Genomic DNA, 17,561 nt, shown 5'->3' with positions numbered 1-17,561 from the left:
AGAATGGGTACAATACAGTACGGCTCAATACAAACAATTGTTAACACTTTAACTGCCACACACGAGATATCTCAGGTTTATTTTTATGTGGTTGAAAGCCACTCACGAGATTTCTTGGAATTATTATTATAATTTTTTTTTAGCGATCTGAAATCATATTGCATCACGCGAGCCTACCCGAGTATACACAAGCACCGCCGGAGAGCATATGTGGAAAAAAGCGCCCCCTATCGTCTTTCAGATGACATAAGGGATTTTGGAATGGACTCAATGAAAATGGATGGGGAAAAAAATCCGGTACTACACATTTTCCAGTCCACTGATCCAGCCGGGGTTACCACAGTTCATCCTGGAGCCTCTGAGCCCCGCTGATCATGGAGTTCTACTGTATCGCGTTGGATCTATACACTTATCGATTTTTTCGAATGGTGATCAGGAATTGGAATATACCAGTTGGATACCATCTGATGTCAGGTAAGGACTCTATGTTATCAGTGTTAGGATAATTAGACTAATTTTGATGAAGTTATAAGCTGTTTTGTGAAATGGGCTCTTTCGGTTTCACTGTAAAAGTCCAAGAGGAAATCAACGCGGCGATTATCCGTGCGTGGCCCGAATGTGCTTGCGTGCACGTATAATATTGATCATCTAGCGTTTATTTGAAAACGATTCATAAAAAGGCCGACGAATATCAACGTTGTGGAATATTCCAGTAAAAGACGATTTTCATAGAATGGTCCACGTGCAGTCAGCCATGTCAAGTCCTCGGACTGTTCACTCTCTCGACCGGTGCCCCATCGATGCTGAGGGGGCTGTAGTCCCTGGCCCGACCTCCTAAAGTCCACAATCATCTCTTTCGTTTTGTTGACATTCAGGGAGAGGCTGTTCTCCCGACACCACCGTGCCAGGTCCTCTACCTCTTCCAGGTAGGCCCTCTCGTCGTTTGCAGAGATCAGGCCCACCACAACTGTGTCGTCAGCAAACTTGATAATTGTGTTGTTGTTCCGCTGTAGAGTCCATGAGCTTGTTCATGAGCTTGACTACGAGCTTGGAGGGGACTATGGTATTGAATGCTGAGCTGTAGTCGATTAATACCATTCTCACATATTTCCCCTGCCTCTTGTCCAGGTGTGATACTGCTGTGTGCAGCACATGGGCTATGGCGTCCTCCGTGGACATGTTGGGGCGATATGCAAATTGCAGGGGGGCCAAGGTGTTGGGGAGGGAGGAACCGATGTAGCCCTTCACAAGCTTCTCAAAGCACTTCGTGGCTATGGAGGTGAGAGCTACATGGCGGTAGTCATTGAGGCAAGCGGGCATGGATTTTTTTGGGTACAGGGATAATGGTGGACTTTTTGTGGGGATGACAGACTGTTCTAAGGACAGGTTGAATATGTCAGTGAATACCGGGGCCAGTTGGTCGGCACAGACTTTTAGGATGCGGCCGGGGATACCGTCCGGTCCTGCTGCCTTCCTGATATTCACTTTCTTAAAGGTCCTCCTCACCTCATGTTCTGTTATCCTGAACACTGAGTCTCCACCGGCAGTGGCTCCCCTCTATTGCAGTGGTCTGTAGCTGATGTTGTTATTCACGCCTCAAACCTTGCATAGAAGGTATTGAGCTCAATCGCCAGGGAGATCCTTGTTCAGCTTGGGGGAGGTGCCTTTGTAATCTGTCATCGTTTTGAGGCCCTGCCACATACCTCTGGAATCAGCCTGTTCAAATTGAAGTTCCACCTTATCCCTGTATCGCCTTTTTGCCTCTATTACTGTACTCCTTACGTTGTATTTCGCTGCCTTGTGCTCGTTCATGTTGCCTGTCACGAGCCCAGCATTGTAGGCTGAGGTGCGCACTTTCAGAGCCTCACGGACACATTTATCTACCCAGGGCTTTTGGTTTGGGAAAACTCTAATTGTGGTGGAGGGGATTGTTTCTTCTACCAGAGTACCAAGAAAGTCCAGCACTGTTTCAGTTTAATCATTTATATTATCTGTGTTCTCATGGAACACGCTCCAGTCTGTGCACGCGAGTGCCTCTTGCAGCGTGTTCTCCGATTCCACAGACCAACGCTTCACTTCTCGCGTTACTACGGGAACGCGCTTGAGACTTTGTATTTTTGCATAAGAAAGATGGCGTCATGATCAGATTTACCAAATGGACTAAGAGCCTGTGACTTGTACCCGTCCTTAAATTGCGAGTAGCAGTGGTCTAATCTAATCATGGTGTTTACATAGTTTCTTAGCCTGTTTCTTTGTTATTTGAGTTTAACCAAGCGGGCTTGGAAATCACTGTTGAAGCTTTTGGCAAGCTTTGACTGACTTTTATGAAGTTCAGAGCATTTTTTGTCTCTGGTTTTCATAGCGGTCAGTATGTCTGAGTGCATCCATGGCTTCTAGTAGCTCTAGCTCTCTTATGTCATCTCTAGCTAGCTCTAGCTCTCTGATGTCATCTCTAGCTAGCTCTAGCTCTCTGATGTCATCTCTAGTTAGCTCTAGCTCCGATGTCATCTCTAGATCTCTGATGTCATCTCTAGCTAGCTCTAGCTCTCTGATGTCATCTCTAGTTAGCTCTAGCTCTCTGATGTCATCTCTAGCTAGCTCTAGCTCTCTGATGTCGTCTCTAGCTCTCTGATGTCATCTCTAGCTAGCTCTAGCTCTCTGATGTCATCTCTAGCTAGCTAGGAAGAGTAGTCTCACTTTGGTGTAGACCAGGGGTTCCCAAAGTGGGGGTCGCGAGCCGCCGCGGGGGGGTCGCCAGATGGTTAAAAAAAAAATAAATTAAAAAAATAATATTTGTATTTATTATAATTATTTTTTATGCAGTCAGGCCACTGAACTTAGAAGCAGGCCAGGCCAGTGTTTCTAGTTGCAGCAGCGCAATAGTTAGATAACCTAGGTGGGGAACAACCAGGAGATCACTGCAACTCACACAAGTTTGATCTCAAGTGACTACCTGGTAAAATAAAGGTTAAATAAAATAAAAATCTCTCTCTCTCTCTCTCTTGCTCTCACACACACACAAAGGGAGCCGCATGTGATTGGTGGAGGCGGGACCCTTACAAAAAACTGTTGTTGCTAATCATTGACACATGCTAGCCTGTAATAATCCCCCCCAGAAAAATCTACTTTGCATTTGATATTGCAAATATATGCCATCACACACACTGGCATTTAAAGGGTTAGAATTATAAAATGAACATGTGGTGTTATGATCAGGGCTGAAGTTGAATAAAAGATTGTATTTTTTTCAATCTGACAGAAAAAACAGAAAATCCATCAAAATCAGTGTTGTTGCTAATCATACATAATGCTAGCCTGTTTTTTAACAATAATTTGTAATTTGTGACGTGACGTTATTTGGGGGTCGCGGCCTGAAAAGTTTGGGAACCCCTGGTGTAGACTAATGGGGATCCGCAATAAAACAATAAAACTGATGTCATCTCTAGCTCTCTGATGTCATCTCTATCTAGCTCTAGCTCTCTGATGTCATCTCTAGCTAGCTCTAGCTCTCTGATGTCATCTCTAGCTAGCTATAGCTCTCTGATGACATATCTAGCTCTCTGATGTCATCTCTAGCTAGCTCTAGTGTTTGTGTTTTTGTGTGTGTTCTGTCTTGGTCGTTGTCCACAGAAACTCTTTTCATGGCACACCACAGAATTATTGAGAAGCAGACATCACTCCCCCGGCGCAGAGTCCCCCGACGTTGAAAGTATATGGATGTTGTAAAAACGGATAGATCAGATATTAGAGGAAAAACAAGCACATCAGGAATACCTTAGCTAATAGTTATAGTTACTTAATTATTGTATGAACATTGATGTCCTTATTATTTATCTTTGTGTACTGCAGAAATAAAATGAAATAATTCATTATTATATATATTCTTTTGTAATAATTCATTATGATTATAATTTTAACACTGTAAAACAGGTTTCAAATTGACAACAATAACATTATAAAATGACCAGAGTTTATCTCCTGTTGCGATGTTTCCTAATGAAATAGTTGACAAGAAATATACTTGGGTCCAAACTGTTCCCTAGCAACAGACTTACAGTTAGAAACTGTTATATATAAAACTGTGTTTTCTCTCACAGAAGATGATGTGAGAATAATTTTTTTAAACAATCTAATGCAGTAGTGAAGTCTAATCAAACACTATGTTAAAACCAAAGGCCTGAGTGCTTCTTACCTGTTGCTCTATGTCCATTTGGTATGTGTTTGGGGGACTGGCTGAAATCTATGCCGTTGCTCTGGAGGTTTGGCCCAGTTCTTAACACTTTCATATCTGCTTTCCTATTGGAGGAAGGAAATAATGAGGTAAAATAACATCAGCCTTGTGGTGTAATGGCCGTGTCATTTACATGTTGACCTGAATGTTTTCTTTCCCCTTTTCTTCTTCAAATGCCAGCTGGTGGATGCTAGATCACACACACTCATCTGCCTTTTATTGGAGTCTTCAGTTTTTGGCCAGGCTGCAAAGCTGCACGCTGTCATTATTTTAACCTTAAAGGGATATTTTACTTCAGTAGAACAAAGATCAGGAGTCTTGCCTCTCTCTAAAGTAATCTACAGTACTAGTAAGATAGTGACCACTGCTGTCCCTGTCATCTGCTGTCAACACCATCATTCCTCCCTGGTGGCGTTATCATGGCATTTTAGTCAGATGTGGTGACTTTCTTCAATTCATGTGGTGTTTAAGACACATTTTCAGAGACGATGGAAGCCTATGGCAGCGATGAATCAGCAGAAAACAACTACCACATTATTCAGTAACGATAAAAGATAATGAGAAAAGAAGGGCACCTTGATTGACTTGAAAAGAATTACTTGAAACCCACATGAAAAGACCACTATGGTCCTTTAAATGGATATTTCACTTTAGAACTTTTCAAACATCAGCAGTCTTACCGCTTATCTAAAGTCCACCACCTTTCCTCCCAGGTGTCAGGATCCTCGTTCACTTCCATTCATTTTGAGGATCATGTCTAAATATCATACTTCTGAATTATCAACAAACAATACAGTAATATTTCAAACTTTTTTTAAACTCGAAAGGCAACTGAGGTCACGTTGAGTGTACATACAGAGTTAACAAAAAAAAAGGCATATAAAATCACACAGCATATAAAATCACACAACATATAAAATCATAACAATAAGACAAGCAAGGATAACAATCCATTAAAACATGTACAACTTGATTGACAAAGTTTGGAGATCAAGGTCTTAAACTCTGCAACAGAGGGGAGAATCTCAAACTTTAAGGACCGTTGGAGTCCATTCTATGAGCTAGATAGTCTAGATCAGACCTGGGCATTGTACGGCCCGCGGGCCGGATACGGCCCGCGGGATGATTCTGACCGGCCCGCGAAAGATTACATGATAATAATTTTTTTTTTTTTTAAATATTAAACTTTTTTCTTTTCATGTCAACGTTCACACGCACAATATACGGTTACCTAGGATTTGACTTGATTCAACAACAAAGCAGTCGGGGCAAGCCGAAAACGGTCGAAAGTGTGGTTATTTGAAGTTTGGATTTCTTTTTTCACAACTGAGGTAGGTAGATTACATTTTTTGAGACTAAAGTACAGAAAAAAGGTACCGTTGGGTACCGGTATCGATTCACAGGTACCGGTACCGTATCGGTTCAAATGTGAACGGTACCCATCCCTACTGAACACACAACTGCAGGGCAAGGGCATTTTTGCTCATGAAATGCATAGCCATGTGAAAGCCTTCATGACAAAGTTGCAATTAATTTCAAGGCAACTAGGCAGCAACAATCTCAAACACATGAAAACCCTGAAAGAAGTCAAACCATCAGCTGATCACCGGCACAGGTACTCATCCATGTTGGGAGCACTGCATGATGGATTTTCAAGGCGTTTTCAAGATTTCAAAAAGGTTGAGGATGAAATGCAGCTGGTTTCCTCTCCCTTTACCTGCAGTGTTGATAGTGCACCCACTGATGTTCAGCTTGAACTCATTGACCTGCAGTCTGATTCACTACTGAAAGAGCACTTTAAGTCAGCATCACTGCTAGAGTTCTACTCTGCTCTCAAGGAGGAGAACTTTCCAAACATGAGGAGACATGCTCAGAAGATGTTGGTTCTCTTTGGATCCACCTATATGTGAACAGACATTCTCAGTCATGACGTTTACCTAGTCCAGGTACAGATCCTCTCTCACTGATGAACATCTGGCAGCTGTGCTTCGCATCTCCGCCTCAGACATGCAACCTGACTTTGATGGACTTGTTAAAGCTCAACAGAGACTGGATTTATCACACTGAATGGAAAAAAAGAGCTGAAGAACACTAAAATGTGGAAATATAACAAGTGAAATGGGACACTTGATATTTTTTTTCTTCTTTTTTTTGCACAGTTCTGAAAACATTAAATGTTTAATATATGCATGTAAAGTAAAAAAGGCTACTGGAACACTTTTCTTTACACAGTTCAGTGACATGTCTTGTTTATTTTGGCTATAAGATGATGTGATGTCTTTAGAAAGCTAAGAAAATCCTTGTTTCAATAGTATATGAAACTCAAAATAATAACTTTATTTGTATAGCACTTTTTCATACATTCTCTTTGTTATTAATGTTTCACATTTTGTTTATCATTTTGGAAATAAATTCTATTTGAATAAATGATATTTTTGAAAGCTAACCTCACTTTTTAATTGCCAAATAATAACATACACTCTTACCAGGGGTCAAAACAATGCCATTTACTGCTTTTTATATAGAAATAAAATGTATAATATTATGCATAATTGAGTTTGGCCCGGCCCTCCAACATGTTTTCAGTTGCTCATTCGGCCCCCCGGGAAAAATAATTGCCCACCCCTGGTCTAGATGGAAACATAGGTCCACTTGCATAGGGTGGATTTTTTTTCGCCACCTGTTTTTTCTTAATCCTTGAAGTCTATTTTAAGATTCTGACAGGTAACAGGTTGAAATAATGTCCCATGGGGTTTATTTTTAACCCTTTATTACACCTATCCTGAACAAAAACCTGAAAAAGAAGAAAAAGAAAACAGCATAACTTTTGAAGTTAACAACATATAGAATTAAAACAAATTAAAATATTTTCCCAAACAAGTTTGACCCACGGAATTCAGTACAATTGTTATTTTTAAGATTCAAACACATCTTGGTTAAATTTCAGGACAGAAAAAGCAAAAAAAAACGCTGGAAAAATCACATCTCTATTTTCCCTTTTTACATTTTGTAGTGCATTGGACGAGATCGATTTAGGTTAATATTGGAAATAAAAATATTGTAATAAAGATTGTCTCCATGCCTTTATGCCTTAAATATTGTAGATTTTGTGTAAACATGGCCAAAAGTGGAAGACGAATGTGAAAAGACAAATTTGTCCCACATAAACAAAAATTTACACATTTGTCATGAAATCCAGTGAAATATGTTTTGTTAAGGTTCAAACAAAGTACTATTACAGTACATCTTGACCAACATGGCCAACCTATATATACTGATGATCCTCTACCAGCATGACCAACCTCTCCATATACTGATGATCCTCCTCTACCAGCATGACCAACCACTCCATATACTGATGATCCTCCTCTACCAGCATGACCAACCTCTCATATACTGGTGATCCTCCTCTACCAGCATGACCAACCCCTCTATATATACTGATGATCCTCCTCTACCATGTTAGCATGACCAACCTCTCCATATACTGATGATCCTGCTCTACCATGTCAGCATGACCAACCTCTCATATACTGATGATCCTCCTCTACCAGCATGACCAACCTCTCCACATACTGGTGATCCTCCTCTACCAGCATGACCAACCTCTCCATACTGACGATCCTCCTCTACCATGTCAGCATGACCAACCTCTATATACTGATGATCCTCATATACCATGTCAGCATGACCAACCTCTTTATATACCGATGATCCTCCTCTACCATGTCAGCATGACCAACATCTATATACTGGTGATCCTCCTCTACCAGCATGACCAACCTCTCCATATACTGATGATCCTCCTCTACCAGCATGACCAACCTCTCATATACTGGTGATCCTCCTCTACCATGTCAGCATGACCAACCTCTCTATACTGATGATCCTCCTCTACCATGTCAGCATGACCAACCTCTCTATATACTGATGATCCTCCTCTACCATGTCAGCATGACCAACCTCTTCATACACTGATGAACCTCCTCTACCATGTCAGCATGACCAACCCCTCTATATATACTGATGATCTTCCTCTACCATGTCAGCATGACCAACAGTGGCGTCGTTAGCCCTGGGCTTCCGGGGCTTTAGCCCCGGATGTTTTTCTCCTAGCCCCGGATATTTTTTTTTTATGGAAGCATCCCCATTGTCTGTGCTGAATGTTTGTTAGTGTTTGGTATTTTTTTTTGGTTTTTAGTACTTTTAAACATCGATTTTTAGCAAGTAGTAGTTTTCATTTGATCCTATATAATTTTTTCATTCACCGATTTGTGGACTTTTTTTTGTGTGTCTTGAAAGGCGCATTATAAATCAAATGCATTATTATTATTATCATCCAGGAGGGAAAAGACACTTTGGATAGTAGGGACTGCATCTCTGCCTGTCCTGGCCAGGAAACACTTTGCAACTGTGATCTCCTCTGGCAGTAGTTGGATATTGTAATGTGTGGGGAGGGGTTGCAGCAATTGCACTGAGCGAAACTGGTCTGAGGCTGCATAACATGCCTGTATGCCTCTCATACGTTGTTCTCCAACTCATGAGAACCTGCTCTCAAGCTCTTGCAGCATTTTGTCGAGGACTGGATAGAACAGTCTCTGTCTCAGCTGATCTCCATGAGGTCTGAGCTTGTGCCACAAGATGACTCAACTACTCGTCCATCCTTTTCTGCTTCCTCCTTTGGCTGGTAGTATGTTCCTCAATCCCAAGGCCATTACATATGGCCTTTGTCCTGTCATACATGTCCACTGCCATCTCTGAGGTGCGATAACCTTTGAGTGTGTCCTGCACTGTGCTTTTAAATAGTACAGATAGGTATTGAAGATGTGCACTTTAACGCAGCAGCACCTGGAGCCATCCATACCCATGTCCAGTGTCCACTGACAAAGACATGCTCATGATACTGTGATAAACTATAATAAGCTTTAATCGAACCCTGGTTCATTTCCTCGGATAGTCCGGTTGGTTTGGGGTGGTGTGAAAGCTCATTCACTCTTGCAAGTGAACCCTGCTGCAGTTCATTTGAGATGTGAATGCAAAGCGGACCAAAGGCAGGAAAAGACCCCAAAATCTAATCTTTTTTTCATGAGAAGACTGAAACATTATGTATATAATTTTTTCGATTGCTTAAGCACGATTTTGAAAACAGGGCCCGGTGTTTCAAAACACTACACACAATTAGCACAACCACACACACAATTATCAGAACACCTCAGATCCTTTGCTAAATTAAACACAAACTATACACTAATTTATAAAAACTACATTTTGTTACCATATGAAACACACGTTTCATGTGACTTAATTCTGTTTGAACCAGTTACACACTGCTGTGCTTAACCTAAAACACATTTAGCAATTTTACTTCTCAGTGAATAGAGTACTGTAAGTGAAGTACACAGAGAATGTGCAAATATACAATAAATTCACCAAACACTACACAAGACCAATGCTGTAGACTGATGAAAATATAATTTATTTATCTCCATATACCCAAATCAATGATGCAGACTGATGAAAAAAATAAATCTATACCAAAATCAATGATGCAGACTGATGAAAATATAAATTTGCTCTCCATATAACCAAATCAGTCAACATTTCAACATGGAGAATCACAACAAAACATGTCCCAGTTTTCATGCTACTAAAGTGTGCATAACACAGTATGTTACAAAGGGTCAGATTAAACCGAATATATATATTTATTGCCTGAGATCCCATGTATAATATTTGCATATCGTTTGATATCCCCTGTATATTCCTTGTACAATATGCACTGAATATCCCTTTAGTCTAGCAGGACAGACCATAATATTCGTTCCCCTATTGGAAGCGATCCCCTGGCGCCAGGTACAGAGTAAAGCCTTACCCCCTCGAGCTGACTTGAAAGCTACCGCCAGGACTTGCCCAAACATGCCCGCTTTCGCCCAAGGCTACGAGACCGAGAGGCGACAGAAATGAGATAGGCACTATTTGTCCACCGTACGTATAAATATGACCAGCAAATGTAGAACTCCCCTTGCAGTTCCCTTTCAGTTCGCCTTCAGTTCAGTCTGGTTCAGTTACCAAGTAAAGCCTTACCCACTACGCAACGTGCGGTACAGCAGAGCTCGCATTGCCCTAAGATAGAGCCTCGTGTTATCCTAATACGTCTGTTTGTCGTATCGTTCTCTATTTTATTAGTAAGCCTTCATTACGAGTCAAAGACCACGTGGAGTGAGTAATTGTGCGTCGACATAGAGCACTTATTGCCCGTGCTAATAGTATAGTAACGTCAAGGTCAACCGTGCATTACCGCACCGGAGGATCTACACCGGAGCAGCAGCACCACGGGGGATTTACACCCGGCCCGCAGTGCCACTTCTCCGGCAAGGATTATTATTCTTCATTCTTCACCAAGCTGCTGGAACAGAGAACCGCCTACCCCACTGCTGTGGGATCCACGTGCCCGTGGAGACCATCACTCAAGCCCGTTTCTGTCGTACCAGAGACTCCACGGCTCTCACCTACACGGCGCGCATCCTGGGACCAGGCTGCTTCTCCCCGCAGCTCCAGGGTGACATCGCCTCCTTGAACCCTGGACTTGCATAGAGCTTTGGCCCCCTCTGCTGGCTTACAACCGGTAGTACACCCTTTCCCAGAATATCCCTAGATAATTACTTAATATTTACTATTGACTCGCCTATGCACATTCTATTTGCCTTATAAGCGCAATTGACCAAAGTAATGTAATATCATACTATCCCTTTTATGTAATAAATATTCTAACCGAGTATTTTGTGTGGAAAACCGTGTTATTGTTGGAGTGTTCTAATCTAATAATACTTATGTACAGTATTGGTCAGGAGTACATAGACGGTAGTGATTAATGATATCAGTACTTGATTAATACAGTCAGGGAATTGTACCCCTCAGTTACAATTGGTCCTTCGATAGCCGGGATAATAATTAGCGTAATATTAATATAATATTAATATTGACATGGCCGATGACGAACACTCCACAAACGGTTCTCCTGAGCTAGATCGCCCGCAGCGCAGACGACAGCCACCTCCCTACCTAGAGGCATACTCTGTCAGTCCAATACCTAGCTTTAAAGGGAAGTTAAACGCGGAAAAAGTAGAAAGTAAAATTATGTCCGACCCTAACAACCAGGTTACCCCGACCACAGAGGCCCTACTGGGTTCTAATGTAACTGACCAAGCTCACGGTGGGGACCAGGAGGGAACTGACACGACTTTATCCCCAGACAATACCGAAGAAATAGCCCCCGATCAGCCCCGGGAGGAAGACAACCCTAGAGAGACGCGCACCCAGGAGACGGATCTCCTCGGTACGCAACAGGAGAACGGATCTCCAACCAGTACTGCCGGGAGCCGATCGCCCCGAACGGCGTCTTCCCCCAGCGAGGCGGACAAGATGCTGGCGCAGGCACTCATCGCCACCCTGGCAGCCTCCACCGAACGCGATCGACTTCAAGCGCAACAGACGTGCGAGCGCGAACATTACGCAGGTGAGCGAGAGCGCTTCCAGGCGCAACAAAGGAGCGAAGACGACCGAATAAGGCTGGAGACCAGACGCCTCCAGACAGAAGAGAACGTCGAGAGAAGCCGCGCCGACGTCGCAAATGCACAGCTCCACGCCGCCCATGCCAGCGCCAATGCCCAGCGCGACGTCGAGAGAAGCCGCGCCGACGTCGCAAATGCACAGCTCCACGCCGCCCATGCCAGCGCCAATGCCCAGCGCGACGTCGCCAACGCACAGCGCGACGCTGCCCAGGCCAGCGCCAATGCGCAGCGCGACGCCGCCAATGCCCAGCGCGAAGCAGCGCGCGACGCAGCCCATGCCCGGCGCGAGGCAGAGCGCGACCGGCTGCAGGCGGGGCTGATGGACAAACTGGTTGCCATGGCGACACCCCCTCACTCCGCACGGAGCTCTCAGAGGTCGTCAAGACACGGGTCTAGGACACATTCCCCTACCCGACGAAGCGACCCGGGACCCCGCCAACAGGAGGAGCCTGCCCACGTCTCTGAACCCCCTCCCCAGCCGGTCCATACGAGACCTAGCAACCGGGGTACAGAACCGAACCACGCCGAGAGACTGAACAGAAGACTCCAGGTCCTAGCAGAGGAAGAGGAGGAGGAAGAGGAGGGGTGTCAAGCCGACCAGCAGCAACGTACTCTGGCCCAGGAGGCCCAGTACAGCCCCGACCCGCAGCAACGTACTCAGGACCAGGAGGTCAAGTACAGCCCAGAAGTCAGCCCCGAGGCCCTGCGCTACAAACCCCCGACTCAACTCACGGGTGAGTTTGACGCACCGCCAGCCCCGAGGAACAGCACCTGGGTACCCGACCTTCGGTACCCACCAAGTACCAGCCCAAGACGACACGCAAGAGGAGACTCGCCTAGGAGGCCTCTCCCCCAACGCTCACCGATGTGCCAGTCATCCATGACATCATACATTGGCACACCGACGATTCCAGACTTCATCCATGAGAATCGAGCACAGTACACGGAGCTCCGGATGTGCTTAGAGACAATGCTGGTGGATGTCGCTGATGAACGCCACAAGTATGCAATATTACTCCAGCACCTGAAAGTGCCCCGAGCGCACAACATAGCGCTAGCCTATGCCTCCTCTTCGACACCATACACAGCGGCCCTAGCAGCGCTGGACCAGAGATATGGACGTATATGGGATTACGTAATAGAAGAGATAAGGCATATTGACCGCTTACCCCCAGCAACAGACAATCGCTCACTAGACGACCTGTCAATCAAAGTGCAGTCCCTGGTGGGGATGCTGGGAGCGCAACGGGAGAAGGGCAGGCATGAGCTATACGCCAACTCTAACGTTGAGAGGATTTTGGAGAAGCTGCCACCCGCAAGACAGGAGCGCTTTCGGCGGCAGAGGGACTACCGCGACCCCGACGGCCCCGAGCCATCCCTCCTTGATCTGGCCGACTTCCTGGCGAGAGAGGTCAGCAGCTTACGACTGGACACCTTCGGGCGGAGCACGCCAAGCTCCAGAGAGGGACCCAGGAGAATAAATGATGGAAGAAGATCGGTGACTGTCATGCACCAATCAGAGTCAGTACCGCAGCACTCCAACCACAACACCCCCTCGACGAAAGAGGACCAGTGGAAGATTGAGTGCCAGTACTGTGAGGGAGAACATCGGCTCCACCAGTGCGAGGATTTCAAGAAGCTGACAACGGATGATGTGAGCCAGTGGGTCAAGGACCACCGCCGCTGCTTCCGCTGCGCGCGCAGCCACCTAGCAGCTGAGTGCCGCCTGAAGAAAAAGTGCAGCAGGTGCGGTGGCACCCACCTGGAGGTCCTGCACGACATCAACAAGCGTCACCCAGGACAACAGAGTGGGCCCCGTCGCGGTCATGTACCACGCCGAGGCGGTGGCACCAGAACCAAAGTTCCACCAGACCGCTCCCTGGTGTCCCGACTGCTACGGCAGACACTGGCGGACAAGGTGCGACTCGTACCATATAGAGTCTACGTCACCACCCGAGACAGGAGTGCTCCACATTGACCAGCACAGCGAGACCCCCCGAGTGCTCCTCAAAGTGGTCAGGGTGCTCCTGAGCCACGGGGACAAAGTCATGGACACTTACGCCGTCCTTGATGACGGGTCAGAGAAGACCCTTCTGCTCGCGTCCGCTGCGGCCCAGCTGGGACTGCGGGGGAGCGAGAACCAAATGACGATTCGGACAATAAGAAGAGATTTAAAGACGATAAAGGGCGAGAATGTCTCCTTCACTATCGCAGCAAGCGGGCAGCCAGAGCGACGGTACAAGATCACAAATGCTTTCACCAGCCAAGAAATAGGACTATCACAGTACACCTACCCCATCCCACAGCTGATGGATAAGTGTGCGCACCTGCGTCAACTACCTATCCCGCTCATAGACGGCGCCACTCCGACCCTGCTGATAGGCTCCGACCATGCAGACCTCATCGTCCCGATAGACCGGGTCCATACCGGAACCCGAGGCTGTCCTGCAGCAGTCGAGACCCGCCTAGGGTGGACATTACAAGGCCCCCTCGCTAAATCTCTCAACCGAACAGCAGCCACTAGTTGCCTCCACTCCAGAGCGACAGAAGAAGACACCGGCCTCTCCCCCATACAGCAGAGGCTACTGACATTAAGCGAGAGGCCCGGGAGAGAACCGTGGGTACCAGAGGGAGTTCGGAACTCCACCCCCCTCAGCTGCGCTTCAGACGTAGCTGACCTCGAACCCAGCACCCCAAGCGACTCCTTGACGGGGCGGCCGGGACCGGCCCCTCCTCACACGGGGTACAGAGCGAACAAGAGAAACAGACGGAGGAGGAGAAAGCACAGCCAAGCCCAGATCAAAGCAGTCTCAGGCCCGCTTCCTCCTAAGCCCCCCTTCATCCCGTCCAGTCGTCATGACCATAGACCAGTCACCACCCCGAGCTGCGTGGCCGGCCGGCCGCGTAAGCAAAGTGACCACTGGTACCGACGGAAAGGTCAGAGTGGCAGAAGTGCTCGGCCAAGGGCGGATCTACAACCGACCCGTGGCGAGGCTGATCGAGTCGCCAAGGCTCCCCGACTTGCCTAATGACGACCATGACCCCTGACTTTGTGAACTGCCCGACCCCTCACAGACATTGAGTAGTGGACAGTGCGGTTAATCTGTCCCTGCTTAGCTAATTAGGTGGGACTAATTAGGGGGCGGCTGTTACAAAGGGTCAGATTAAACCGAATATATATATTTATTGCCTGAGATCCCATGTATAATATTTGCATATCGTTTGATATCCCCTGTATATTCCTTGTACAATATGCACTGAATATCCCTTTAGTCTAGCAGGACAGACCATAATATTCGTTCCCCTATTGGAAGCGATCCCCTGGCGCCAGGTACCGAGTAAAGCCTTACCCCCTCGAGCTGACTTGAAAGCTACCGCCAGGACTTGCCCAAACATGCCCGCTTTCGCCCAAGGCTACGAGACCGAGAGGCGACAGAAATGAGATAGGCACTATTTGTCCACCGTACGTATAAATATGACCAGCAAATGTAGAACTCCCCTTGCAGTTCCCTTTCAGTTCGCCTTCAGTTCAGTCTGGTTCAGTTACCAAGTAAAGCCTTACCCACTACGCAACGTGCGGTACAGCAGAGCTCGCATTGCCCTAAGATAGAGCCTCGTGTTATCCTAATACGTCTGTTTGTCGTATCGTTCTCTATTTTATTAGTAAGCCTTCATTACGAGTCAAAGACCACGTGGAGTGAGTAATTGTGCGTCGACATAGAGCACTTATTGCCCGTGCTAATAGTATAGTAACGTCAAGGTCAACCGTGCATTACCGCACCGGAGGATCTACACCGGAGCAGCAGCACCACGGGGGATTTACACCCGGCCCGCAGTGCCACTTCTCCGGCAAGGATTATTATTCTTCATTCTTCACCAAGCTGCTGGAACAGAGAACCGCCTACCCCACTGCTGTGGGATCCACGTGCCCGTGGAGACCATCACTCAAGCCCGTTTCTGTCGTACCAGAGACTCCACGGCTCTCACCTACACGGCGCGCATCCTGGGACCAGGCTGCTTCTCCCCGCAGCTCCAGGGTGACATCGCCTCCTTGAACCCTGGACTTGCATAGAGCTTTGGCCCCCTCTGCTGGCTTACAACCGGTAGTACACCCTTTCCCAGAAGATCCCTAGATAATTACTTAATATTTACTATTGACTCGCCTATGCACATTCTATTTGCCTTATAAGCGCAATTGACCAAAGTAATGTAATATCATACTATCCCTTTTATGTAATAAATATTCTAACCGAGTATTTTGTGTGGAAAACCGTGTTATTGTTGGAGTGTTCTAATCTAATAATACTTATGTACAGTATTGGTCAGGAGTACATAGACGGTAGTGATTAATGATATCAGTACTTGATTAATACAGTCAGGGAATTGTACCCCTCAGTTACAATTGGTCCTTCGATAGCCGGGATAATAATTAGCGTAATATTAATATAATATTAATATTGACATGGCCGATGACGAACACTCCACAAACGGTTCTCCTGAGCTAGATCGCCCGCAGCGCAGACGACAGCCACCTCCCTACCTAGAGGCATACTCTCTCAGTCCAATACCTAGCTTTAAAGGGAAGTTAAACGCGGAAAAAGTAGAAAGTAAAATTATGTCCGACCCTAACAACCAGGTTACCCCGACCACAGAGGCCCTACTGGGTTCTAATGTAACTGACCAAGCTCACGGTGGGGACCAGGAGGGAACTGACACGACTTTATCCCCAGACAATACCGAAGAAATAGCCCCCGATCAGCCCCGGGAGGAAGACAACCCTAGAGAGACGCGCACCCAGGAGACGGATCTCCTCGGTACGCAACAGGAGAACGGATCTCCAACCAGTACTGCCGGGAGCCGATCGCCCCGAACGGCGTCTTCCCCCAGCGAGGCGGACAAGATGCTGGCGCAGGCACTCATCGCCACCCTGGCAGCCTCCACCGAACGCGATCGACTTCAAGCGCAACAGACGTGCGAGCGCGAACATTACGCAGGTGAGCGAGAGCGCTTCCAGGCGCAACAAAGGAGCGAAGACGACCGAATAAGGCTGGAGACCAGACGCCTCCAGACAGAAGAGAACGTCGAGAGAAGCCGCGCCGACGTCGCAAATGCACAGCTCCACGCCGCCCATGCCAGCGCCAATGCCCAGCGCGACGTCGAGAGAAGCCGCGCCGACGTCGCAAATGCACAGCTCCACGCCGCCCATGCCAGCGCCAATGCCCAGCGCGACGTCGCCAACGCACAGCGCGACGCTGCCCAGGCCAGCGCCAATGCGCAGCGCGACGCCGCCAATGCCCAGCGCGAAGCAGCGCGCGACGCAGCCCATGCCCGGCGCGAGGCAGAGCGCGACCGGCTGCAGGCGGGGCTGATGGACAAACTGGTTGCCATGGCGACACCCCCTCACTCCGCACGGAGCTCTCAGAGGTCGTCAAGACACGGGTCTAGGACACATTCCCCTACCCGACGAAGCGACCCGGGACCCCGCCAACAGGAGGAGCCTGCCCACGTCTCTGAACCCCCTCCCCAGCCGGTCCATACGAGACCTAGCAACCGGGGTACAGAACCGAACCACGCCGAGAGACTGAACAGAAGACTCCAGGTCCTAGCAGAGGAAGAGGAGGAGGAAGAGGAGGGGTGTCAAGCCGACCAGCAGCAACGTACTCTGGCCCAGGAGGCCCAGTACAGCCCCGACCCGCAGCAACGTACTCAGGACCAGGAGGTCAAGTACAGCCCAGAAGTCAGCCCCGAGGCCCTGCGCT

The 17,561-nt window shown here is 47.2% G+C and overlaps 1 protein-coding gene across 1 annotated transcript in view; it reads right to left on the bottom strand.

The window, feature by feature from the left end:
* The window catches only part of ttc24 (tetratricopeptide repeat domain 24), a gene marked incomplete at its 3' end in the record, with an annotated part of 161,183 nt that overhangs the window by 9,144 nt on the left and 134,478 nt on the right, over positions 1 to 17,561 (bottom strand). The window contains exon 10 of the mRNA XM_084336601.1: positions 4,193 to 4,296. Coding sequence (XP_084192727.1) covers positions 4,193 to 4,296 — 104 coding nt within the window. The remainder of the gene's footprint in view (positions 1 to 4,192; positions 4,297 to 17,561) is intronic.

This window comes from Notolepis coatsorum, assembly GCF_963971535.1.
Source record: "Notolepis coatsorum genome assembly, chromosome: 19".
Taxonomy (NCBI): Eukaryota; Metazoa; Chordata; class Actinopteri; order Aulopiformes; family Paralepididae; genus Notolepis; species Notolepis coatsorum.
The sequence above is the reverse complement of the archived record's forward strand: the minus strand, read 5'-3'. Positions and strand labels throughout refer to the sequence as shown.